Genomic DNA, 19,273 nt, shown 5'->3' on the forward strand with positions numbered 1-19,273 from the left:
AATTATATATCATAATAGTATGTAATATATTGTTCATAATAATGTATCACAGCAAGAGGCAGGGTGAGTCAGATGAGACTTGGTAAGAACGAAGAAACACTCAGCAGAGGAGGAAACCCTTGACTCAGAATCTCCAAATACAGAGGATTGCCTGTAGTTGTGGGTTGAATTCTTGAATTGAGTATCTTGTCAGTTTGACTAAAAAAACAGCACTAACACCTGTTAAAATTATTTTTTTCCAAGTAGAGCTCATTTGTTAATTTGTTTATTCAACAAATGGGTATGTGTGTGTGGTGTGTACATAGTATCTACTAAATGTTTAGCGCTGTGTTTGTTGGGTATTGGGGATAGGATAGTGAACAAAACAGATGGATACAGTTCTTTCCGTACAATTCCTACTGTTTCTTTCCTAGCTAAAATTGATCACTTTTTTTGTCTTCATCATCAACACCAACTCTTTACTTTAATTGGCTGAAGAAGAGGAAAGGAGGTTCAATTTAGTTTTAACAAAGACAGGAAGATTTTATTATTCCACGACTGCATGTCCAAAGAGATGAGTGAGGAACCACAATGTCGAGAGCAGGTCTGTGTGATCTGCTGCTGGGTCTATGCAGTAGTGGACAGAGACAGAGTACCTGTTTGTGTCAGACCCTGTGTAGTGCAGGGGGTCTGTGGTAAGACACAGAAAGACATCCCTGCTATTATGTAGATCACAGCCATTAGATAGTGTTATTTGAACACTCTGATGTGAAAGCATTTAACATACTTGTGATGTCTAATAGTCACAGATGTCTTCCTATCTATTTACAGAAAAAAAATTTTAATACTGAATTAAGTAGAAAAAGCATTATGGTGGCAGTCACATTGAAGTGACCGTGAGAACATGTGTATCATTAAGATACGTGTTACTAAAAGCAGTGTAGAATCATCGAGGTTACACGTAAAATGAAACGAATGTGACAGCAGAGCAAGGCCTTCTGCGTCAGGCTGAGTCCCTGTTCTAAGCCTGGTTCTGTTCCTTCACAGCTCTCTGGCCGTGGGCAAGTTGCTTATCCTCCCTTCGCCTCTGTTTCCCCCTGGCACACAGGGCTACCCACCTCTCTCGGGGTCGCGAGGAAGATTAAAAGAGAGGGTGTATGCAAAGCGCATAGCAGAGTCTATAGGTGACATGTAGTAGGCACTCAATTTGGGGAAACAAAACATTTTAAAAGCATCAATCAAGATAAAAAGATAATTGCAATGTTTCTAGGGAAGGAAAAAAGCAAAGGATATCATCTTACTGTTTTATGAAATTAAGCAAAGGATATCATCTTATTGTTTTATGAAATTCTTGCTGTGAAGTCAAGGAAATTTATAAGAGCTGACCTGGATCTTGTATCAATATTAGCATGTGTTATTTTAAATGGATAACCGATTTAGAACTGTACTGAGGAGGTAGAAAAGCACAAACAAATAATCATGCGGATTAATAATAAACGGCTGACTAGAGGCTCTAATAAACTGTATGTTCTGTGGTGCAAACATTAGGTAGAGGCACTGTGTTTTCCCCCTGCAGTTGCCATTAGAGGGCAGTATGAGAGCACAGATGGTATGATCTGGTACTGAGCCTTCGGCTATTTTCCTTAATTAAATGTAAATCGGACTCAGAATGAAAGTTACTCGCATACAAAGACATGATATAATTGCATTTGGCTTTGATAAATAAACCAGAATTGAAAAGATGGACAGCTTCATCCTTGAGGAGGCTGGTAGGCTGAGCCGGGGTCCAAGGTGGGGCAGAAGCTGGGCAGGCCTACGTGAGGTCCCCACTAGCTCGCCTCCAAACGTGGCTGTAAGACCCAGCACAGGGCACATCTAGTTTCGCTACCTGTCCCATCAGAATCACTCACATGCCACCATGAGAAGCAGTGATGGCCAAGCTCTCCCACAGGGAGTGCCAACAGCTCCCGCCTAGCCTTACAGGTGAGGAAGGGGAGGATCAGAGGCCCCCTGCCCTTTACACACTGGAGCAGCTGTCAGGGTGTGGCCTGTTCTGCGACTCTCTCCTGGCTCGTAGCTCCTGTTCTCAGATACACAGCACAGTGGCTTCTGTGAGGCAACCTGTGTGTTCTTGTCTGTGTGTTCTTCTACCGTGCTCAACGCTAAGGGGATAGGCCCCCTGTACTTTCACACCTCAGTCCAAAAACACCTATAATTTTAGGCCTTTCACAGACCCTGGCTGACTTTCAAAATGTCTTTCCCTGGTCACCCTTAGCAGAGAGAGAGAAAGCAAATCAATGCACTTTGAATGATACATATTACTGTCTTGCAATTTCTGCTTTTACTAGTAAAACCTTTTTGACAAAATGTCCTTTTATCACTGGGCTTATAAGTATTCACTTGTGCGAATGAATAATATTACATTGGACCCTAACATGGCTTTGAGCCTTTTATTTTCTTGAACAGTCTGAAAGTTTTAAGAGAAATATGTGGGATTCAGGGGGTGGCCTGTGGGAAGAAGACGAAGGCTGACACCAGTGTCCGTGGATGAAAGAACCATTTCTCCTCTTGCAGTGATCAGATGCTCAGCTACAACCTTGGCCGAAGGCTCCCAGCTGACCACGTGAGTGGCTACCTCCAGTTTAAAGTGGAGGTTACATCTTCTGTGCATGAAGGTGAGATATCAGTATAAATATATCCCCGTAGGAAAAAAAAAACTTGTTAAATCTTACTTAGTTGTCAGTTTGCATTTGAAAATAATCAAATTTGTGTCCAGTTCTGAAAATAAAAAAGATACCCAGAGGTTGATTGCCTGTTGAAGTTTTTCAAGCGGTTATGAAAATCTGTTTATCAGAAATACCTCGTAAGGTTATATCTGCGTCTGGAAACCGGGCTGTGGAATTTGGGGCAGGAGCAAACGTACGCACCGACTGTGTCAGAATGACCTGCAGTGTATTCTGTAGTAGTGAGGGGTGAGGAGTGAGCCTTAGCAAGTTGGTGATACTGTAAAGAGGCCTCAGTGGGATGACTGAACTCTTTGAACTGATGGGTGGCAAAGGAATAGGACATTAAACGTTGATTTGTTATGATACTACCTTGTTTTTATAAGTGCTGTTTGCTCCTTCAGATGCTTCGCCAGAGGCTGTTGGCACAATACTTGGAGTCCATTCTGTGAACGGAGATCTCGGAAGCCCTTCTGACGAGGAGGACGTGCCGGGGGGCCACCATGACAGCCCGGTCTGCTCTAATGGACCAGTTTCTGAGGAGAGTGCTGATGGGACTCCCAAGCATTCTTTCAGGACTAGCTCTACTCTGGAAATAGACACAGAAGATTTAAACTCCATTTCTTCAAGGACCTCACCTTCCAGAGGACGTCAGGATTCACTCAACGACTATTTAGATGCTATTGAACACAATGGCCATTCCAGGCCGAACGCAGCTACCTGCTCGGAGAGGTCTATGGGGGCCTCTCCGAAACTAAGGAGTAGTTTTCCCACCGACACAAGACTCAATGCAATGCTCCATATCGACTCGGATGAAGAAGACCACGAGTTCCAGCAGGACCTGGGTTATCCGTCTTTGGAGGAGGAAGGAGGGTTAACCATGTTTAGCAGGGCGTCGAGAACTGACAGTGCGAGCCTGACGTCTCAGACCAAGCCGGAAGACAGCCCCTTGGAGCTGGAGGAAGCCCCCGCGAACGATGCCACTGCCGCGTCCCTCAAGGAGAAGCCAGAGGACCTTCCGGAGCTTGCAGACAGCTGCTCGCCCTCAGGCCCCGCCCCAGAGGAGAGTGAGAATGGCCCAGAGCCTCAGCCCGGTGCTGACCCGGGTGGCACTGAATTGTGTGGCTCTCAAGAGGTAGATCAGCCCACGAGTGGGGCAGACACGGGGACCTCCGACACATCGGGAGGAAGCCGAAGAGCCGTCAGTGAGACTGAGTCCCTTGACCAAGGGTCGGAGCCTTCCCAGCTGTCCTCAGGAACAGAACCCAGTGACCCTGCCAGGACAGAGAGTGTGAGCGAGGCCAGCACCAGGCCCGAGGGAGAGAGTGACCTGGAAGGCGCAGATAGCTCCTGCAATGAGAGCGTCACCACGCAGCTGTCCTCAGTGGAGACACGGTGCTCCTCCCTGGAGAGTGCACGGTTTCCCGAGACCCCCGCCTTTTCCTCTCAGGAGGAGGAGGACGGAGCCTGCACAGCAGAGCCCCCCAGCAGTGGCCCCGCCGAAGGGTCACAGGATTCCATATGCACTCCTGGCTCTCTCCCTGTGGTGCAGGTGCCCAGTGGCGAGGAGGAAGGGCCAGGGGCAGAGGTGGCCACGGTACCTGACCAGGACGAGGTGGGGGAGGTCTGGCAGCGGAGGGGCAGCTTAGAGGGAGCTACAGCTGCTGCTGAGAGCCAGCCCCAAGAAGAGGGTGACGCTGGGGATGCCCAGGGGGCCTGTGAAGGGGCCACTGCCCAGGAGGAGGGCGCGACTGGAGGTAGGATGTAGAAGACAGCATGGCTGGTCTCAAGCATACCTGCCCAAAGAGAAGTCTCGTGGTTTTGTCCTTTAGTGTAAATTATACTACAGGTTGACTGTTACCTGAATTCTTCACCTTGGGGTTCAACGGTTTTTATTATTGTATTTTAGTGGATCTTCTAATGCCGAGATAAGAGGCCTGTCGAATAAATATTCAGAGTTAATGAATCTTGAGATTCCGCATCAGTAATACATTAATGCCTTAGATGCCCGAGGGCAGTGCACATGAGCAAACTGCACGTGTGCATGTGGCAACAACAGGCTGTAGGGCACTCAGGGTCAAGTCCCCTGGTTTGGGCAGTGTGAAAACAAAACAAACTTAAATAATAAACCTCTGGTGGGATCTGGGTCCAGAGATACAGAAGCAGACAGGCCAGCAGCTTCAGCGTTGGTGTTCTCTGCAGAGCTTTTCAGAAACACCTAGGTCTCACCTTGCGTAAAACTTTCAAAAGAGAAAGTGTCTGTTTGAGTGTCTTCAGATGCAAATCTACACATAACAATTGTGTTCTGTCTCAGTGCATGTGGCTCAATAGAAAGATTCCTTTAAAATGCTCAATTATAGATGAATCGGTCTGAGGATAATTTCATTTGCCTACATAGCATAGACTCAGAAATAGGAATGATTTTTCTTATTCTGTAATTTATTTTTCTACCTAAAGTATGCCTCTTCCTTTCTTTCTTTCTCCTTTATTTCTGTTGTTTTGGTTTTGTTTCCTTCATTATCTTGTGGCCATACATAATGTGACCCTAAAGGATTAGTGCATGACCAGGACAGAGGCCAGTGGAGGGGAGAATGGGATTGGGCAATGATGAGCACAGCAGACAGCTCTCCAGAAGACCCTTTTAAAAAAAAATTTTATTTATTTATTTGAGAGAGAGAGAGATTGAAAGAGATGGGGGAAGCAGGAAGCATCAACTTTCTAGTAGTTGCTTCTTGTATGGGCCTTGAGTAGGTAACGCTGGGGTTTCAAACCGGCAACCTCAGCATTCCAGGTCGATGCTTTATCCACTCTGCCACTGCAGGTCAGGCCAGAAGACCATTTCCTGGCCAAGCAAAGGTGAAAAAAATTCACCTCCCATTTTCTTTTGTTTCTGGATCCTCATGTGGGAAATGAGACTCAAGAGAGAAAAGAGAGTAGGCCCGTGATTTATGTTAGGATTTTGTTTTTGTTTTTGTTTTTCGTATTTTTCCAAAGTTGGAAACAGGGAGGCAGTCAGACAGACTCCCGCATGCACCCGACCGGGATCCACCCGGCATGCCCACCAAGGGGTGATGCTCTGCCCATCTGGGGCATCGCTCTGCCGCAACCAGAGCCATTCTAGCGCCTGAGGCAGAGGCCACAGAGCCATCCTCAGCGCCCGGGCCATCTTTGCTCCAATGGAGCCTTGGCTGCGGGAGGGGAAGAGAGAGAGAGAAAGAGGAAGGAGAGGGGGAGGGGTGGAGAAGCAGATGGGCGCTTCTCCTGTGTGCCCTGGCCGGGAATCGAACCTGGGACTCCTGCACGCCAGGCCGACACTCTACCACTGAGCCAACCGGCCAGGGCCTATGTTAGGTTTTTAAAAACGTTTTTATTAAAGTGTAGCTGGCATACAATATTCTGTTCATTTCAGTTGTGTATGTTCGTGGTGGTTGTTTTGACACTGAAGGGGAAAACAGTACCTGGATAACTTTTTCCTTTAATCCTAGGTTCTCAAGCCAATGGCCACCAGCCCCTGCGATCGCTGCCTTCAGTGCGCCAGGATGTCAGCCGGTACCAGAGGGTGGACGAGGCTCTCCCACCAAGTGAGGGCTTGTTAATTAAAGGGCTCACCTTGATCAGAGGGTGCAAGGGTTGCAGGAGCCACAGGACCTAAAAGATGGATGACCAGTCCCCTATGAAGGGAGTGGAGGGCTGCCACCTGACTTAGCAGACTAGTCTAGAAGGTGCCATGCTGGTGACTGCTGCCCGCACTGTTCTGTTGAATGAAAAGGCAGCTGTGGAAAAGTAAACACTGCGATGCCCGTGGAGTAAACAGTATAATCAGGGAAATAGATCCAGATATTTTAGGACCAGATATTTAGAATTGGGTATATAATAAAAAAAATTTTTTTTAATTATACCTAATGGCAGCATAAATATTCAGTTAGTAGACAAACTAGTACAGTCTCTTAGAAAAAGCCTCCCTGTGTGTAATACTCTGCTTTTTATTCAGTTACAACATTTTAAATCATTAAGTACAGGGGTCTGTTTTTCTTATTATACAGAGAAGTGTTATTAATTCCAGAGATTAATAACCATATATTTGGAACTTGATAGTTATCTGGGGATTTGAAAACTATTGCATTTCCTTCATGTACAAGAAATATGTAGCACTTAAAGGAGAGACGGTGGAGGATTAGGGGTGCTGGGAAATAGGTCCACAGCCTGCCTTCAGAGGTCTGAGCAACGCCCATGGCCGGTCACAGTCTGGACATAATCTTAACACTATTTAAGTTTCTAGACTCCCTGAAAGCAAGGTTGCTTTGTGAGGGCAGAGCATTTTGATGAACAATAATAAAGCTCAGTAAATACTGCTTTTAAGAACTATTGAGAAGTGCATCTTTCTATCTAACTGCTTTCCTTCCTTATTGACCCTCTCTCTATTCACCCATCTCATATGTGATCATGGGCCTTTGTATTTTAAAAATGGTGGAACATAGAAGGGGTCAGAGGGAGTATGCATTTAAAGGGCATGGTTAGTTTTGGTGAGTGCTTGACAGAGAAGCAGAATAATGGTACTGTGTACAATTTGTCAAAATATTGGCTCGATTTCTTTGAAATTCTGTTGTGCACCGATCCTTTGTTCGTGTACTTGGATCACTAAGTGTGGTTATTCATAGAACATGTACATTTTAAGCGGTTTTTAAAAATCAAGCAAAAGATTAATCATTGTGTCATCATAAGCAAGTGGGGGAAAATAACTTTCTTATTATTTACTCTGGGAGAAAAGATTAGAGGCTTAAAAGAAAAATATTCCTGGGAAATATTTAGATTTAATTGGAGAAAAATGAATTAGGAACACCAGAAGAGAATTCTGAGCGAGCTTTGTTGTACGCGTGTGTGGATTAATAATAAGTCAAGGGAATTGCAGGGCCCTGGAGGACAGGCATAGATAGCATTGCCTCCGCGTGTGGATAGAGGGCATCCTTCTGGCCACATCCAATTGCTCTGATTTTTGTCAGACCATGATTTTGGTCTCTAGATTGTATTTTATAAAGACAGGTTATTTTCTTCTGAAATTATGACCACTTTTTGTGATATTTCAATACATTCGTTTAAACACTGATATTTTTTATCACACAGTATATATCTCAGGAGTTTGAAAATATAAACAATTGGTAGTTCATTTTAGTAAGTTTATATAATCAAAAGTAAAAAAGCAATTTAATAATATATCCAATTTAATGATGAATACGAAGAAATTTTTTTTTTTCAGAGACAGAGGTACAGACAGGAAGGGAGAGAGATGAGAAGCATCAATTCTTTGTTGCAGCACCTTAGTTTTCATTCATTGCTTTCTCATATGTGCTTTGACCGGGGGAGGGGGGTTCCACAGACCAAGGTGACCCCTTGCTCAAGCCAGCGACCTTGGGCTTCAAGCCAGTGACCTTTGGGCTCAAGCTGGTGAGTCCGCACTCAAGCTCAATGAGCCCACGCTCAAGCCAGTGACCTTGAGGTTTTGAACTTAGGTCCATGACACCCCAGTCCAGCACTCTATCCACTGCACCACTGCCTGGTCAGGCAGGAAGAAAATTCTTAAGAGCTGTTTCCTCTTATGCAATTTGCAAACATGAAAGCGTGAAGGAGATTATATTATGTTGGATAGGTTACAGGTTATGGTCTGAGCATACCTGCTTGTGTTCCACTCTGTCCCCATACTGCTTTGTTCCTTCCTGGTTCCAGTCTTTCTCACACCTCTGATAGTCTGTTTAATCAGTTGTCTGTCTTCACCACAGCCAGATCTCCGTCTTCGTTCCTCACTGTCTCTCTGGCCAGGACTAACTCGGGGCTGCAGCATTCCACAGTCTGCTGTCTTGTGTCTTCTGGCTGCAGACTGCCTCCTGGGAGGCTCAGCTAACAGGCGTCTGGTGGAGTGTATAGATTGATCCCTCTCTTAAATGATTTGACTAAATTATTTTAAGGCTAATGGTTTTACTTTTAACGCTATGAATCATAATACCTGAAACTTGTATAGTGCTCTATAGTTTATGAAACACTTTTACATTCTTTCCTTTTTTTTTTCCTTCAAATTCTTCATGACAGTTTGTGAGGCAGGTTAAGCAGGTCTTTAATTTGTAGACCGATGGATGTAAATCATCTAATCTGAGTCTGTCATTTTATAGATGGTGCAATGGAAGCCCAGATAAAATAGTAATTTGTTTAGGATCCCATTCTAGTAAAAGCTGAAACTGAGTCTCAAACATTCCTTATCCTCTATCGCAGTGGTCCCCAACCCTCGGGCCGCGGACTGGTAGCAGTCTGTGGGCCATTTGGTACCGGTCTGCAGAGAAAGAATAAATAACTTACATTATTTCTGTTTTATTTACATTTAAGTCTGAACAATGTTTTATTTTTAAAAAAATGACCAGAGTCCCTCTGTTACATCCGTCTAAGACTCACTCTTGACGCTTGTCTTGGTCACGTGATACATTTATCCGTCCCACTCTAAAGGCCGGTCTGTGAAAATCTTTTCTGACATTAAACCGGTCTGTGGCCCAAAAAAGGTTGGGGACCACTGCTCTATTGGGTATTCTGATCTAAGATTAGAAGGGAAGGGACTGTTGTAGGGGTAGAGGAATGTAAATTTTGAAAGTTTGGTTAGTGGCAGTGGTGGCTTATATTATGGTTTATATTATATTAGGGGTTTCACTGAACCTTTATTATACTGAAGTGTTTTGAAGTCAGACTCAGAAGGCTCACAAAGTGGAACGTCCCCCAGGGGGCCCCTCAAGTGTATGAGAAATGGCCACAGGAAGAGTGTGAGCAGCTGTCTCATGGCTCAGATGGATTGCTCTGCTAAGCATCTCAGACTCAGAAGTGCCTTTTCTCTCTGTGCAGGTCACTATGTCCAGACCCTGAGACAAGCTACTGAAGCTTTGTACCTTAGGCTTCGATGCTCTCCACTCTTGATTCTTTGTCCTTATTCTGATTGTTGTTCTTTTAGCTTATGTTCACCTTATACAATACTTGGGTGCTGACATTATAGTGAGAAAACCCCAGCAAACGTATGCTTCTCTCTGAAGATTTGCAATTCAGTTAAGTGAGGTCTCTTGCTATATGGTTTCACTCTTACACCCGATCATGTGGTAGTCTACATAGCAGTGTTATAACTTAGTCTCTGAACACCTATTTGATCTCTTTTTATGTAGAGCAGTTTTCCTTGGTTTTTTTGCTTCTTTCAGTCTCATTTCTTCTATTTCAGGATCAGGGAGCAGAACTTGGACTTAGTACAAAAGACTGTTCAGCTGTAATAGTGATCTGCCAATTGCTTCTCAAAATCGGACTCTTGCTTTAGGCTATTGACCTTGTGCAGTGACCGTGTGGGCTGTGTAACTTCAACCTCTTGTAGAGAAACATTCCAGTGATCTATAGGAAATAAGAAAGCTCCATGTCTTGAGGGCAGTGTGGAGTGCCTTCCAGGGAAGCAGCTTGAACTTGAATGTGCTCTCAGTCCTTTAAGACTCTGCGGTCTCTTATTCTGAGCTGATTGATGGCACTGGTAGCTGGAGGCCCTTCAGGGCTGAAGTCCACTGGAATTCATCAGCATGACAGATCTTGGTCTTTTTAGTGTTAAGATAAGTGAAGAAAGAATGGCTGGCTCAGTTCCTTCTGAAAAACATTTTTCTCTTATTGCCTCCAACATAATTGTGACTTCACCTATTGCTGTGCTGGAGACAATAGGGAATCATCAAATAAATGCCCCCCCCCCCCCAAAAAAAGGATAGAAATAGATTCAAGATGAACAGTCTGGATTAGTGGACTCTTATCTGATCCTAAGATTGTTGCCATATTGTTAAGACAAGTGTATTACTTATGGGTTCAAATGGGTAGTTCTGGAAAAATACAGGGGAATGTTTCTCACTATTTGTAGTTGTACAGTTTCATTTTTAAATCATCCTTTGAAATGAATGCCTAAAAATAGGCAGTGAATCTGGAAAATATACATAGTCAATCTTTGAGTTTGTACTAAGTTTAAGGCTAAAGGCTCTTATTTTCTAGAGTTTAAAAGTTAGCTTTAAAGAAAGAATTGATTCTTTTCATCTAAAATGCTACTTTTCTTCAAAATTAGATTAAGGTGCAAATTATACAGCTATTTTAAAACTTTTTATTCAAATAAACATGCAGAAAAGAGCACACTCAGCCTGCCGAATTCTCCCGAGCCGCGTGCACCCTGGGCCAGCCCCGTTCACTGGCGCCTGCGTGTCCTTCCTGCCCCTTCTAGTCATTAACCCCAGTTTTGAAAGGACAGGGACCAACTGTCCTGACTCCAAAACCATAGATAAGTTCCACTTACTTCTGTACTTTATAGAAATACAACCATACTTCCTTGAGTCTTAAAATAAGAAAATAATAGTCTTTTAAACACTGCTGTCTAGCATCTATCCTGAAGCCTTTTTCCCCCCTTAAAAGTATCGTTAGTTTATTATGACTTCATCATGTTATCATGTTGATGAAGATACCATGATTATAATGTTGATAGTGGATTTATAAATAGGAAACATTCAGGTACTTGACTTTTCTCAATCCAATTGTAACCAGTTCAAGCCTCGTCTCCTCACTCTATTGTTTTCATATAATCTAATGCTGCTGTAAATTAATTCTGCTTAGTCACTGACCTTCTTCCCAGTCTCAGCATTCACTAGGAGGTGTTCACGTCTTCATCTGCTAACCACTTGGGTAAGAGTGGGTGTGTAATTCAGGAATAAGTCAACAGCATAGTAGTTTTTCCCAATCAAATGGCCAAGTATCAACTTGAAACCAGCAATATAGCATTTCTCTCTATGAGGATTTATGTGACAACTCAGTGTAAAGGTACAGTATTTGAAGGTGATAGTCTTAAGGTGCATACAAAATCCTATGTTCTTAGAAACCAAATTTTTGGAACTTTTCTTATTCTCCCCACTGCACATAGAAATGTCTTGACTGAAATACAAATTAAAGTTATTCCTGGCCTATGTGGAAAGTGGATGCAACCATCATTCTTTTTTAATGTTTTTTTTTTATTTATTTACACTTTTTTAGATTTTATTTATTCATTTTTATTAGAGAGAGAGGGGAGAGAGAGAGAGAGACGGAGAGAGAGAGAGCGAACAGGGGGAGGAGCAGGAAGCATCAACTCCCATATGTGCCTTGATCAGGCAAGCCCAGGGTTTTGAACCGGCGACCTCAGTGTTCCAGGTCGACTCTTTATCCACTGCGCCACCACAGGTCAGGCCCATCATTCTTTTTTACGACTGGCTCTAATTTAAGTTATTTGTTCATTCATTCCATGCTATGTAATTATTCTCTCTCCCCCTCTTTTGCCACCCATGTGGCACTCATTCAGGCCACATTTCACGGGGTCAATTTTTACTTAGTTTGTTCAAGGAAAATGTTCTATCTTTGAAGATCATTTTTTTTTAAACTTTATTTTGTTAGAAAATGGAAAGTATGCAATAATGTGTTTTCTTTTCTGCTGTAGCTGCCAGAAAATTTAGCCAAATTGTAGTTTATAACCTTATCTTGCAGTTTGGCAACACCTCTCTTTCTGCTTCCTTTAAGTTGCTTTCTGCTCTGTTTTTATCCCGAACTGACCTATTCTACACTTTAAAAAAAAAATTGGGGAAGAAATAGCCTTTTGTTTTCATGTACGTTTGACTTGATACAGAACGTAAGCTTGAATTTCCTAGCTCTGTGGATAACGGAATGAAATGGGAAGACTTGGTTCTCAAAGTCTTTGAGATGAGAAAGTATGCAAGGAACAGAGCAAAACAATGGCCTAGATCAAAGGGTTTTGGAAAACGGTTCCTGAAAATGCTTTACTGTAGGTACTACTTGTCAGCATACAGCAGGCTGAGCATGAGATCATTTGGACATATCTTACTGACGGGATCGTAGCTGTTGCCCAAAGAGTTCAGATTTGGCAGGCTGGTTCCTTGTGAGTCTGTGTGACTTGGAGCATGAGTGACATTGAGTTGTTTGTCTGTGTGGTGCTTTTCCTCAGCCCAATTTTTCTTGCTCTTGCCGTTTGTCATAAATTATAATGTGCTGAGATCAATAAATAAAATACCTTTCCACTCCCCACTGAGGCAGCTCTCAATGATTGTTTGGCGCTGGCTGGGACCTAGCATGCAGGTCTTTCCAACCCTAAGTCCTGTTGGAGCACTTGTTCGTTCACCTCCAGAGCAGTGCCATAGGTGGTCAGAGGCAAGCATGCTTTCCTTCTGGTCCCCAGAAATAGGCCTATGGTGTCTGTTGAGCTGTGTAATCAAATGGAACATTTTGAAATCATTATGCTGCTTAGGAGAAAGGGGCTTATTAATTTCAAAAAAAAACTTACAGTATATTGAAATAGAAATGAATAAGAACTTTCCTGGTTAAAGAATAGATCTCTGATACAATAAGAATAGAAACTGATACTCTGGTTTCTCTTAAGATCTTATCATCAATCTTTCACGTTTTACTAAAGAATAGATCTCTGCTGTTTTCCTATGTTTCTATATAAATTACCCTTCCCAACACTGCAGTCAGTTTGAAAATTTTGCCTTTTGAAGACATTAGCTCATACTCTGTATATTTTAATAGGGGAATAGCCTTTTATAGCGTCACAGAGATGAGACATTTGGCTCTGAGGACCAACCAGTCTGCTACCTGTTTTTATTGAACATGCCCGTATATATTTGTTTACAAAGACTTAACAGTTAATCAATGAGATTGCTTAAACATAAAATTAAGTGCTCGTCTAACACATTGTATTTATTTGAGGTTGGAGGCAAGTAATTACCCTTGCTCTGAAATGTATTCATTTTTGAGAAAGTGCAAATGGAAGTGTGTAGATAATGATGCTGTTTAATGACTAGGCTTGCATTATTTTCTTCTGAAGACTATATTTACTAAAATTGTGTGTAGATGTACATGTAAAAGTTTCCAGCTATGAGTTTTTCATGTAAGCTGGAAAAAAAAAACACAGAAAAAAATTATATTTTGGTGAAAACAAACATCAACACCAATTTTTATATGAATCTCTGACGTATCATAATAATTATTTGTATTTTTAAAATATTGGTGTTCATATATAAAGGATGAGTCTTGTTGGCAAATCTGGAAAAATACATTCAGAGATTCTTTAAAGAGTTGGCATTATGTTCAGAGGATATGTTAACTCTCTGGTCACAACAGATTCTGGTATGGACCAAGGGGAAGTGCAGGGTTACACAGTGAGATATATGTTATTAGCCCCAAATTCTAGCATGTCAGGGAGGGAAAACACGTGCTAAAGTTAATGAATCACATCGATGGCCTCCGCCTCTCCTAATAATCCCTCGGGACGTGTTACTGCCATTTAGACTGGGAGGCGCGCATAGACAGCCACGGCAGGATCTTCTACGTGGATCACGTCAACAGAACCACGACGTGGCAGCGGCCGACAGCGCCCCCCGCCCCCCAGGTGCTGCAGAGGTCGAACTCCATACAGCAGATGGAGCAGCTGAACCGGAGGTGAGGGCGGGCGTTTTTGCTGTCGCTGTTCTGTTTTGTGGTTGGGCTAATTTTTATATGGTGCCAAATAGAAAACACAGTTGTCTCTCTTTCATCTTTGTGTGTCCTGTCATTAAGGTGGAACTGTTACATCTTTTGATTCCTAGGTTTCATTGAACTTCTCTTGGTTAAAAAAATAATAATAACAACCACATACACAGATAGTTTGGAAACTGGAGAGGGGATAAGTAGTGATGACCTCTGTAGTCAACCCAAGGCACTGATTTTTAGTAAAGCAGAATGTATGCATTTATCATTTGAAGCCAATTATCTTTCTAAATATTTAGACTCTTCGTTCATTATGCATCTTTATTACCAATCTAAGCTTTTTAATCTGCCCTTTTTCAAGTACTAATTGCTACAGAACAAAAAGTTGTTGTTTTTTCTTTAACAATAGGGAAATACAGTTTTCTTTGGTTAAGGGCCGTGATTAATAATTTTATTAATCTATTAGGTAAAAATGCCCACAAACATGTTAGGTAAATGTCCACAAACAATGGACAGAAGAAATTCAGTGTAATATACTTAAACAACAGATGGCCTAGGTCAGGGAATGGGGGTTTGGGGAGGAAATGTTTGAGGTTGGGAAGATCATGAAAACTTTTGGGCCCCGGGGAAGCGGTTGAGTCCCAAATTTTAGAGGCTGCTCTGAGGTGACTCTAAGCTCCTGATTTTAGATATCAGAGTATCCGCAGAACCATGACTAATGAGAGGCCTGAGGAAAATGCCAACGCTATTGATGGGGCAGGGGAGGACGCTGACTTTCACCAAGCCAGCGCAGGTAAGAGCCTGCGGGGTGGTTTCTTTTGTAATCTCACAAAAGCAGAAAACAAGTAAGAGTTTGCAAACGAGGCTTTTCTTTTATTTAGAGAACTTTTGGTCTTCCATCAGATCTGATAATCCAACTCAAAAAGTAGAAGTCCCCAGAGACCTCTTAATTCTTGACTTTTTATTAGTACTGAGGAAAGAATCACAAAACCAAATAGAATAGAAATAACTTTAATCCCTGAATCTATGGAATAGCAGAGAAAGATTAAGTCTGATCACTTAAAACATCTAAGGATCCATTAAGACGTTAACAGTGGCTAGAAATACTCAACTTCGTTTTAGTGTAATTAAGAGCAGTCGGGTTTTATATATGAATTTACATCAAAGATAAAAGTGTTGGGGGGATAAAAATAATATAGCCAGTGATGTAGGTATACAGAGATGGAAGTGAAGAGGTGTGTTGCTGTCACGGGGCAAGCCCTCCCTGAAGGCTCTCGGTGTCTGCCCCTGCAGATTTCCGCCGGGAGAACGTGCTGCCCCACTCTACCTCCAGATCCAGGCTCACGTTGCTGTTACAGTCGCCCCCTGTGAAGTTCCTCATCAGCCCAGAGTTCTTCACCGTGCTACATTCTAACCCCGTGAGTATCAAATCTGAAAGTATGTGGGGGAAAAGCAACTGGCCACAGGAAATCACCCTTCTGTGGGTAATGCTAGTAAGCGTAACACTAGTTAATGCTTACTGCGCAGTGTTCCAAGCACTGTGTTAAGCACTATATATGTTTTGACCTAGTTGTCCAAACAAAGTTATTAGATAACAATTAAGTTTTTTCAGATGAAGAAACTGAGGCACGGAGAGGTTAAATGCTATTCCCAAGGTTGTATAGCTACTAAATGGTGTCATTGAGGTTGAGAGGTCAGGGATATGGACTCCAGAGCCCACACTTTTAAAGACTACTATATTTTGCCTATACAAAAATAACTAAATATCTGAGCATTGCCAACAGATAATGATCTGATTGGGCTTTGAGCTTGTGGTATAGACTCGCTGAAAAGAGAAAAGAATATAAAAATGAATCAATAAAAGGAGGAATGTTTTAAAGACACATGAAGTATGTATAGAAGATCAGGGTTTTGTTGTTGGTTTTTTGGCAGAAGGGGAGGCATGGCAGTGTGGTCGGGATGAAGTAGATGGAAATGTCCTTCCTTTTATAACGTGCCCATACTTTAGAAGGCCTACTACTACGATTTCCCTAGAGGCCTAAAAATGTTAGTGTCAGCTGAAAAAAATAGTTTGCTAACCAGAAGATCATAAGAAATTTTAGCCTTTTAGTCATTGTTCTAAATAGAAATTATGTAGAATCTCTTCTTTAGCTATTTGCTATCCTTTCCTCTAGCTCTGACCTTTGACCAAAATTCTTCCCTTTTCCTGATCCTGGTTCCTTCACCAAGAAACCTAGCTACCCCCCCCCCCCCCGTTAAATTCTCATGACAACCAATTTTTTTTTAACTCTACTCACATGCCCATCTATTCCCTATATTTATTTCAGAATCACAGCCTGGAATGGGAAGCTGTTGTACTCAGGAAATTCTAACATGCTGGAGGCATTAAGGCATAGGAATAGGAAGCTCATGGGTGATGGTGAAAAATGTTGTACACCTGTTTCCAGCCGGGCAGTTATGGCGGTTAACAAAACCATTTCTAGGGGAAAAAAAGAATGTTTTGAAAATGTCTAACTTTTGCTAAAACTTTTGTGAAGAAAAAATAGAGCATTATAGAAAAAGTTAGCATTTCTTTGCGATGTGAGGCTTAAGTTTTTTTGTTTTGTTTTGTTTTGTTTTGTTAGTGAGAGAGAGACAGACAGACAGGAAGGGAGAGAGATGAGAAGCATCAGGTCTTCATTGCAGCACTTTGTCATTGATTGCTTTCTCATGTGTGCCTTGACTAGGGGATTCCAGCCAAGCCAGTGACTCCGTCCGTGCTCAAGCTGGTGAGCCTGCAGTCAAGCCAGCAACCTAGGGGTTTTGAACCTGGGTCCTCAGTGTCCTAGGCCAACACTCTATCCACTGTGCCACCACATGGCCAGGCATGGAATAGATAATGGACATTGAATAGGTAATAGACATTGGTTGGTAAAAATGGAGTAGATAGCCTCTCTAGGTAGAGAATGTGCATGAGAAAAAAACAAGTGAAAAATGTGTCCCATATGCATCATGGGTATTTTATCCATTCAATGAATATTACCGAAAAATGACTTATGATTGAAATTATGGAAAGTGGAGAATAAGATAAAGTTCTTACCTTAGGATAGACAGAGAATAAGGGCAACTTTAGAAAGGTGATTATAGAATGTTTCTGGAAAAAACAGTTCTGAGTTGAAAGATAAAAGACGAGAAGTCACCAACCATAGCAAAAGGCAGGGGAAGCTCATTTTTTTTTTCTTCTTCTCTTTTCCAAGTGAGAATAGGGAACATAGACTTCCGCTTGTGCCCCAGCCAGGGTTCACCCGGCAACCCCCATCTGGGGCCAATGCTGTGCCCATCTGGAGCCAAGCTCGCAACTGAGCTATTTTTAGTGCCTGAGGTGGAGGCTCCACAGAGCCATCCTCAGCACCCTGGGCCAATGCACTCAAACCAATAGTGCCATGGCTGCAGGAGGGAAAGAGAGAGAGAGAGAATGGGGAGGAGGAGAGTTGGGAGAAGCAGATAGTTACTTCTCCTGTGTGCCTTGATCTGTGGCACCTGTGTGCCACCTGAGCGGCACCTGGGAATCAAATGCAGAACATCCATATGCCGGCCGATGCTTTACCACTGAGCAAACCAGCCAGGGCTGGGAAAGCTCATTCCAAGCAACAGAGAGAGCAAGTGCAGGGACCCTAAGACTCTGGAAAGAGAAGAGGGGCTGCTGGATAGTGATAGAGGGTGGGATGTGATGTTAGGTTGAAAAGTCAGTGAGATCCGGATCATAGATGGATGTGGGATGTAGCAAGGACTTTGGATATTACTCTGACATTGGTGGGAAGCCACCATGCACTTAGTGTGATGTGTATCAGTTTGGAAACTGTAGAAAGGCAAGAGTGAAAGCAAATGATGAAAATGAAGGCTCTTTGACCCAGGAGAAAAGAGTGATGGCTGGAACCGTGATGTTGGCATGGAGCTGCAGAGAAGTGCATGGATTCAGGAGATATTTTGAAGGCAGAACCAGTAAGATTTAATGAAAAATTGGTTGTAAGGAAGGAATAAGAAATATTTTTAGTGTTTTGGTTTGACAAAGTATTTAATTTCATTGGATAAGTGGTGCTAATGTGGGTGTAAACAGCTCTAAATCTGACTAAGGTATAAGGGAGACCCAAAGAAAGGTTTTGTGTTTTTGGAAGGTGTTTGGGTATAACTCAGTGGGCAAGCAGCGATTACTCCACAAGTCTCTGAGGGGTGAGGGAGTGATTGCTGAAGATAGTAATTAGAGCAAGGTTGCCGTAGCTGCACATGGTGTGATTTAGAGTGAGGGAAACAGTCGCCATAGAAGTCTAGCTGTATGTAATCCATTTACCATGGCATGAGTTGACAAGAACCTGGACTAGGAAGTAAGAAAACAGAAGGATCCAACATGAAAGGAATCACAGGCAGAGAAGTGGCAATATTGGGGGGGGGGGGTGAATAGATAGACTAGGAACTGAAGAAGATGACTCTGAGTGTTAATAATACATAATTAATGAATAAGAAGAAGATAGTTGGAATGAGAGACTTGTTAAGGGAATAGAAGAGCATACTGAATTTAACATAATAAATTACATGCCTTAGGAAAAATAAAGAAGACCATAGGGAAAAGTAGAGTCAGCATAATCCTATCACGAGGAATTATAGGTGAGGTTATTAGTGTATACTCATTTATTGACATTACTGTAGTCTGCCTTCTTTCATTAACTTTGCTTTATAAGTGTAGCATCTGTCTGGCTTTACTGCTCATTATATCCTTCCTGGTTTACAGGCTTAGCTTGGAACAGAGAAGGCACGGGAGGAGACTGAACAATGAATAGCATGCCAGTCATCCTCAGATTTATGCAAGTGGGATTAGATTACCATACGTTTGATTTAGCAACAGTTGGTTGATTCTCTTTTATGTCCCAGGCACTGTGCAAAGTCCTTGAGACGTGAAAATGACAGCAACTGTGGGTCCTGGTGTCCTAGACTTGAAAACATTCCAGGGCAATAATGGAAGACTGTAGAAAATACCCTGTTGGAGTGAGTGATTA

At 42.6% G+C, this 19,273-nt stretch overlaps 1 protein-coding gene across 7 annotated transcripts in view; it reads left to right on the forward strand.

The window, feature by feature from the left end:
- HECW2 (HECT, C2 and WW domain containing E3 ubiquitin protein ligase 2) overlaps nucleotides 1-19,273 on the forward strand; it is a 424,054-nt gene that overhangs the window by 293,622 nt on the left and 111,159 nt on the right. For all 7 annotated transcript variants that reach the window (XM_066346627.1, XM_066346626.1, XM_066346625.1 and 4 more), the window contains 6 exons: nucleotides 2,554-2,654; nucleotides 3,107-4,459; nucleotides 6,188-6,283; nucleotides 14,066-14,216; nucleotides 14,933-15,036; nucleotides 15,537-15,661. In XM_066346627.1, the coding sequence (XP_066202724.1) occupies nucleotides 2,554-2,654; nucleotides 3,107-4,459; nucleotides 6,188-6,283; nucleotides 14,066-14,216; nucleotides 14,933-15,036; nucleotides 15,537-15,661 (1,930 nt within the window). The remainder of the gene's footprint in view (nucleotides 1-2,553; nucleotides 2,655-3,106; nucleotides 4,460-6,187; nucleotides 6,284-14,065; nucleotides 14,217-14,932; nucleotides 15,037-15,536; nucleotides 15,662-19,273) is intronic.

The sequence above is a fragment of the Saccopteryx leptura genome, chromosome 7 (genome assembly GCF_036850995.1).
Source record: "Saccopteryx leptura isolate mSacLep1 chromosome 7, mSacLep1_pri_phased_curated, whole genome shotgun sequence".
Taxonomy (NCBI): Eukaryota; Metazoa; Chordata; class Mammalia; order Chiroptera; family Emballonuridae; genus Saccopteryx; species Saccopteryx leptura.